Genomic DNA, 7,741 nt, shown 5'->3' on the forward strand with positions numbered 1-7,741 from the left:
CTGTATTTTTTTAATTTTAATTTTTATATATGAATTTTTTATTTATTTTTGTTTTATTTTTGTTATAGTTGTTATTTTTGTTTTTTTTGACTCTATGTAGTACCTATGGGGAGACAATATGGTGATAGGGACCTTACGTGTGAATTACTAAATTTTTTTTTTTTTACTAATACTCAAACCATCTAAAACCCACCAGTTTATGTATGGAAAAGGGGGTGAGGAGATGACAGAATGGTGGTCTTTGTGTTCTGTTAGCGTGAAACACATTTATCTTTGTGAATCAGTGAATTGGAAGTCCTGCCCACATATTCTCAGTGGAGGCCATGGGGACCTTCTACCTTGATGTGGGATGGCAAGAGATGAGTGTTGTCATAGTAACCATCAAGTGGGTAGCCCTATCACTTGCCTTCCTGGAATATAGCTTTGTGGTCTGAAACATTGTCAATTTACAAAAACCACTCCCTGGGGGCTTCAGCATCATAACTATAAATAAATAAATAAAAAAATTAAAGTTTGATCACGACTAATGATTTTCCAGACCAACATCTAGTTAGTCACTGAGTTAGCTACTTGCCTTTTTATTTAGAATTTTTTTTTTTTCAAAAATGTATTATTTGCCACAAATGATTTTTGTTTTATTGTTTTTTCCCCCATTTTATTTTTATAAAAAAACCTGTAACTTTTTATTTTATTTACAGAATCTGCATTATTTGCCACAAATATGAACTTTATTTTATTTACTATATATATATATATATATATATTTTTTTATGTGTGTGTGTGTGTGTGTGTTCTGTGTGTGTGTGTGTATATATATATATATATATATGTATATATATATATATATATAGTAAATAAAATAAAGTTCATATTTGTGTATATATATATAATATATATATTGTTTGCCACAGCTATGCCACATATATTCCTTTTTTATTACCAAAAGACTCTAAAAACTGTATTTTGTTTTTTATTTTATTAAAAAAAAAAATTATTATTATTATTATTTTAATTATTATCCACAAATGTAAACTCTTTTTTTAAAATGTATTAGCCTACTATTTACCTTTTTTCTTTATTATTATTATTTTCATTTATTTTATTTTAGTCTTTGAAAGTCAGCTCAGCTCAGTGCAACTGTTCTGCATGGATGGGTTGAGTTTGAGCACTCAAAGCACAAACCAGGGCCGTTTCTATGACAGATTAGATTACACACACACACAGCCTTGTGTGTATATCTGTCATTTTGGAGGGGAGCGTTGTGGTTCCAAAAGGAAATACACAGCTCAGGAGTGTGTACACATGTATGTTTGTGTAAGTTGAGGCCAGATGCAGTGGAGATTAGGGGCTCTTCAGGGAAACACAACTGTCTCTTTTCCTGGAAGTGACTGCGCTTTCATGTGTATTAATCACTACAGGCGAGCGAGGGAAGATCGACCGATTAACCCTCCACCACATCGACCAGTTCACGCAGTCAACCTCAGCGACCTATCTAACCTTATCAAACGAGGCTTCTCCGTTCCATTTTCTGAGTAAATAGTTTCCTATTTGTGTCAGATTCACATGTGAATTAAATGTACAAAGTTAATCGATAATCTGCGTTGAGAGTGGTGAAGGGAAATCCCTTGATAAATACACCAGTCAGGCGCATCGAATGATTTCCCCCTCACTTCCACATTATGATAACATGAATTCATTAGAATCAGAAGCCCCCTCCCCCCACCAAAGATAAGCTTACTTGTAACAAAGCTCTTCCTTTTGACCTTTGACATGTTTATATCTGCTATTTGGCTAATGATTGATGTGAATCTCTACATGTAGCCAGAGAAAAGCTCATTCCTATTGTTCTGTCGGGGAGGATAACTCAGAACAGGGTCTGACACAGAATAAAACACAATCGGAGTGTTTCGACATCTCGTCATAGTCTTATCTGATGACTGAACAGTGCAGATCACTTCCTTCAGCCTCGAATGGAATTCCAAGCAGTGATCTAAAGTTTACGTGAACCCTAATGCCAAGTATTGTTTTGTTCTTAGTCATTTTTCTGCGTAAGCATGTCAGATGTGTCGCAGAGTTTTATTGATACCGTGTACGCGCGTCTCTGGAGATCACAGGCTCCTCCCCGTCACACTCCATCAGTCCTCACAACCCACTTCATTTCTTGTAAATGTCTGTCTGAGCCATAAGCAGTTTACGGTCACCACAGCTCCGCCCCTCAACCACGCTACTACCTAGATTAATCAGCCTGGTTCAGTGCAGAATGTCTGGCCTGACCTTCCTATAAGTCCCTGTTTGTATGTCATTTCAGGAATCCAGGTACACAAAGCCCGTAATCTAGTAAAATACACCATACCTTAAACATGACCTGTCAGATTCTGAGAAAAAGGCGGGTTGCATGAGCTGGGATTAAGCTGAGATATGAATCTTGAATCTTGTTAGACAAGGGTGAGGCTCAATTTGGAAACTTCTCGCCTGTAGTCTATTTAAGCACTTTTGAATATCATTTGAAATCTCATCTGGCCGTTATTTAGTGTGTGTTGTTTAGATAAAAACTAATAACAATATTGTAAAGAGAAGTTCTTGCCTACATAGTTTAATTGTATTATTCTTTTTTAGATATGTAAAACTTCATTTGAATATAATTTAAAAACTTTTTATTTAAATATAACTAGTATTTTTTGTAGCCATTCACTAAGCCTTTCATTGAAATGTGATAGTTTAAAACAACTCCATTTTGATCTGCCTTTTTCTGAATCTAATAATAAAAACAGTAATCAAGCATTGCCATTCAGGTGTCTGAGTGCATGGATCCCCCAACACATAAAGTAAAAATTGAGATGTTTTAAGTTGTTTACAAATACATTTATTATTTTTATAAAAAGTATTATCTTTAAAAATAAATCTTTCTGCATAACAGAAATATAATCGAAGGAACAAAATATTCCCGTATAGTGTAAACATTCACAAACAATGTAAACTTTCATTGTGCAGTGTTCAAGACTGATATTCCAGAATGTGCTACAGTATGATTCCTGCGTCCTAAAACAGAGCAGGACCACGAGGAGTCCATCAAGTATCTCCAGAATATTCCAGCAGCGCTTTAATGCAATGAGTCTGGTCTTCATAGCGGATGAGGGAAGGCATGGAGGAAGTCTTTGAGGATCGGGTGCACAGGGATGCGGTCGATGTCTTTTCCGCCGCATGTTTCAATAATCCGTCTGCGGCACAGCTGCTGCAGGGACTGCACCGGTTCTTTCCTGTAGGGCCTGACGAGACCCTTCTTCGGGGAACTGATGTAGTGCTCCAGCAGTTTGAAAAGACAGTCAAAAGATTGCTTGCTGCCAGTCAGACTGAATTTGGTATTCTTGAAAGTAATCCGGACGCTGACGGGACCGCTTTGTGCTGTGTAACTCAGTGTAAAGAATACGTCGCTCTGACGACTGTCCCGGATCAGGAAAGTTCCCACTGGCTCCTTCTTCAGCTTCTGATGTGCTTCCTCCACAGTCATGGGTCCCCAATAGAAGCCGCTCTCCTCTAGCATTGAGGTGGTCTTCGCGATGGTCTTGAAGTCCCTGGCATAGTTGAAGGGCCTGAAATGTGTCTGGATAACCGCTGCCAGTTGGCCTGGCCTGGGTGTTTGGGATTGGGAGAACTTTGGGGAGGCTTCTGTCCTCGCTTGGGGTTCTTCTGTGCCTTGATTCCCTTCCACTGAACTGTGCGCCACCATCCTACAGGAAAGACCAACCGGTGTGGTCTTCCATGCCGTACCACAGGAAGCTCATCTAGAGACTCATCTGTCTGTAGAAGAGCAAGTGAAGAACACAGTTAGTCAGTGGCCTTTCCGAATCTACTCCAAGTCAATCACATGGTGTACTGATAAACGGCTTCTTATTTTAACATTAGGCTATACAAAATAATTTACAATTCTGAAGTTTACTTGATACGTGTTATTATAAGCGCTGCATTATAACGTAGCTAACTAAACTAAACAAAACAAAACGCACAGTCGAAAACACTCCGTTAAACTGCTTTAACAGTAGCCTTAAAACTCGAATCTTACCGTTTTAGCGGATGTGAACTCCAAGAGCAGTCAGTACAACTTTGCCTTTGACAAACTCTCGTCGCCGTTTCCAAAAGCAGGCGTTTTTGAACTCCCATTGATTTATTCCACCGTTATATCTCGATAGAGATTTCCTCAGCGCGAGACAGACACTCCGCTCGTTCTAATGTCAGAATGAACTGACAGCGCTTTGAAAGCACCTACATATAGTGCGAACAGCTCCGCCCATTTCCCCGAAGCCTTTCACTTTCAGGTTTTCTCTGAAATCAATTCAGGATAAGACACTCCTCCCCGAACAAGATCATAGTAACGCGTATTCTTTCACTTCTCTTTTAAAAATTTAAGCATTTCCAAATAAAGGTCCTTTTTTTAACCAAAGAATACCAAGAAAATTATTTGAGTGAACAATGATCAACTAGGGTTTAGGGACACATGAATATCCTAATGTCATTGCGCGTTTCTAGTCTGATTCAGTGTTGGTATCATATATCAGTATTAGTAGGCTTAGTGTGTGTGGGTGTGGGTGGGTGTTTTCTTTATGATAAATTCAAAATCGCAGAATAGTTACAACAATTTGTGATTGCAATTGGCAGATTTGGAACTAAATATTAAAAGACAAGAACATTGAGGACATCAGAACAAAGAGGAGGTTTATATATATATATATATATATATATATATATATATATAAAAGTTCAAAATGTTAAGGTTAAAAATGCTTGTCTTACTGTTACGGTTGTTGTGAATTATGCATGTCTGCATTTGTCCTGTTAATGTCACACTGTGTTAAAGCTGACAGATCAGTTTAGATCCACAGTGGGTTGGATCTGTAAAGCATTAGCCGTAAATGAAACTCACTTTAGGCCAATAAACCCACATCTGCGGACCATGCAAAAATGTATCCATGAGTTACGTATTCTTGTCCATGAGTTTCCATTTCTTACAAACCGTGATTGATGGATTTTAGGTTGCAAGACAGCATGCATCACATGCATGTAAAACACTCAGACATGCACTGCACAAAAAGGTCTGCTTATTAAACATAGCATTTGGGCCAAAGTTATTATAAAAAAGCAAAATAAAAAAATCAGCCTACAGAATGTGTTTTAAAGTTTTGCATGCAATTTCAGGGGAATCAAAAATCTATTGTCTGCATGAGCTTTTAGTCTTTATGGCCTAGTCAATGAGATTTACATGTGAATAAGCCATACCCTGAAAGCCCATTTAACAAGAAGAATGACATCAGCGTACAACAAAATACCTTTTAAGTGAAATGAACTCTTCTGACTCTGTGATTCGTTTAAATGATATCATTGTGAAACTGAAATTCCACTCATGCAAATTAGAGGGTGTATTTTCTTTACAATGAGATGTTTGCCTTTCAGTTACTGCTTATACTTTCGTTTCTCTTGTATTTCTCAGAAAGGCACATATTTACAGTAGGAGGACCACTAGCGGAGAATAACGTGCTTGCACTTCCACACATAAGGAAGAGAATCTAAACAAACCGGCATGTGTCAATTATCAGAGCTTTTCCCTGAAACAGCCTTGTTTATCATATGGAGGAACTGCTTGAACATGTTAGGCGCATTTTTATTCAGTGACATTCTGGTACAATGCCATCATCATCGTCATCACCACCATCTGTCTGGGTTCATGCCTTCTCTAGATTTCTCTGCAGATATTTGCGATAACAGGTCTAATTTTTTTTTTTATTAATTTCATCATACACGCAAATGCATAATTCCAAAAGCGGACTGTGCTGTGGATGCAGCCACCAGAAATCAATTGCATATTTTTGCATATCTGTTTCATTCACAAAACCAGATTAATAATCATAATAAAAAAGGCCAGATTCATAAAATCTGACTCAATCAGCCATCTCTCTCTTATACAGCAAAGTCACAGCACAGGAGAAATCTATAAAATGCTTGCATCATTAGGCTACTATCCGTTTACATAATAACGTGCATGAAAAGGATCCTTACCTTGTTCCTTTACGGCTGAAATGCATTGTTTGCTTTTCAAACACATCTGTCTGTTTCATCTTTGCTGCATAATCCAGTGCTTTACGAGAAAACGAAAGTGAAAGCAAGTGACCTGCTCCCACAGTATAATTTCCTTTAGATGGTGCTGTTTCTCCTCAACTGCAATTGTTCGAGGCACCCTATGCTATTTATGGAAAATAGGGAATAGGCCTACTTCTTGAAATAGTGAATCCAAAAATACAATACAATCACCTAATTCTCAAACATGTAGAAACGATATGTTAAGATGAGCTGAACCCCACTTTCTCATCCCTTGCCTCAGAATTTCACCTGTCCTCCCTACTTCTTGTATCGTTTTATCAGAGGAGATGATTTTTGTTATAAGTCAGATAAAGAAGAAAAACTCTGGTCACTTTCATTTAGAAACTTGTTTTTGTAAGTCACGTGATCCAGAGGCCACATCACTGAATTCCAAACCACATAAACAAAGCCTCGTGTGGTTTCCATGAATAGTAGCCGATGTTTAGAAACGCTTCTTCCCTTGCGTTAGTATTCTTTTTTTATGTATTTTTCTTGTTTTATTATTTGTTTTTGAGTCAATATTTCAATATTACGCTCTGCATCAATATATATTTTTCCAGTTTTATTTATTTTATTTTTTTGCACACAGTTTACATAGCGACTTACAAATAACCTTTAATAAACAAACGTTTCAGCTACTTCTAAATCTTCAGTGCTTTTTATAAATAATAATAATAAACCTTATAAATAACAACAACAATAATGATCATGATGATGCGTGTAATAGGAATGAATCATTATGAAGTTATTGGGAATTTATGAAAACTATACAAAAAAAACCCCTTGCATTCAGAAGTAGGCATTCACGTGACTGGCCGGCGCCAGCTGCAGGACAGATCTTTACCTGAAGACGTCTTTGTGCTGTTCACTGAAGAGGCGTGAATATAGGGCAAAGGTATACTGTTACATAATCAGGAGCCAGGTTTTTGGACAGGTGCGACCGGATTACTCTTAACTGAAATAATAGAAATGTATTTTTTATGGAACATTGTTGAAGTGCTTTAATCAAATTTTGAAAACAATTGTTATTCTATATATGAACAAGACGCAATACACATTGTGGTAGGCTACTGTATAGCACAATTTAACAGTTCCGAGTCCCATTGACTGTATGTATTTGTCCATACAATGGCAGTCAATATTTAATATATTCTCTTATCAATTTATGACGACTATCCCTTCAAAAAGCTGCCTGCTAAGGTTAACTCTATTGAACTGTACTGAACTAAACGTCTGATTTACATTACAGCTGTAGGAAATAAAGGAACGGTTTTCCTGTAAATCCTTTTCTCCTCCACGGATGTTTGTACCTTGATAAGCAAATGGTGATAAATCATGTGAGTATGTTTTGTCTTGAAGTTTTTGTGTTTCTGTATTGAATTTCCTTTAATTGCGGTTAAGCAAACTCCTCCTGTTATTCCTGTTATTCCCATTTAAGTGTCATTTCAACATCCTGAATATTGAAGGTGAATATTTCATGCATTTTCATGACTTCGTCATCGTTAATGCAACTCTAGCGCCATCTTCTGGAAAATACTATGTCTACCTCTATCACTCCAAAAATGCCATTTATCACTCATTACTAGTTACTCCTTTCAAAAGTAATATTATT

The 7,741-nt window shown here is 37.0% G+C and overlaps 1 protein-coding gene across 1 annotated transcript; it reads right to left on the reverse strand.

Annotated features, from left to right (window-relative positions):
• Nucleotides 1–2,840: 2,840 nt before the first annotated feature.
• LOC109056470 (suppressor of cytokine signaling 1-like) lies at nucleotides 2,841–4,243 on the reverse strand. Its single transcript, XM_019073674.2, has 2 exons — nucleotides 4,061–4,243; nucleotides 2,841–3,798 (listed from the first exon to the last, which is right to left on the reverse strand). Exon 2 carries the CDS (start codon nucleotides 3,725–3,727, stop codon nucleotides 3,122–3,124), a length of 606 nt encoding a protein of 201 aa, XP_018929219.1. The 5' UTR covers nucleotides 3,728–3,798; nucleotides 4,061–4,243; the 3' UTR covers nucleotides 2,841–3,121.
• Nucleotides 4,244–7,741: the final 3,498 nt, after the last annotated feature.

The sequence above is a fragment of the Cyprinus carpio genome, chromosome B3 (assembly GCF_018340385.1).
Source record: "Cyprinus carpio isolate SPL01 chromosome B3, ASM1834038v1, whole genome shotgun sequence".
Lineage (NCBI taxonomy): Eukaryota > Metazoa > Chordata > Actinopteri > Cypriniformes > Cyprinidae > Cyprinus > Cyprinus carpio.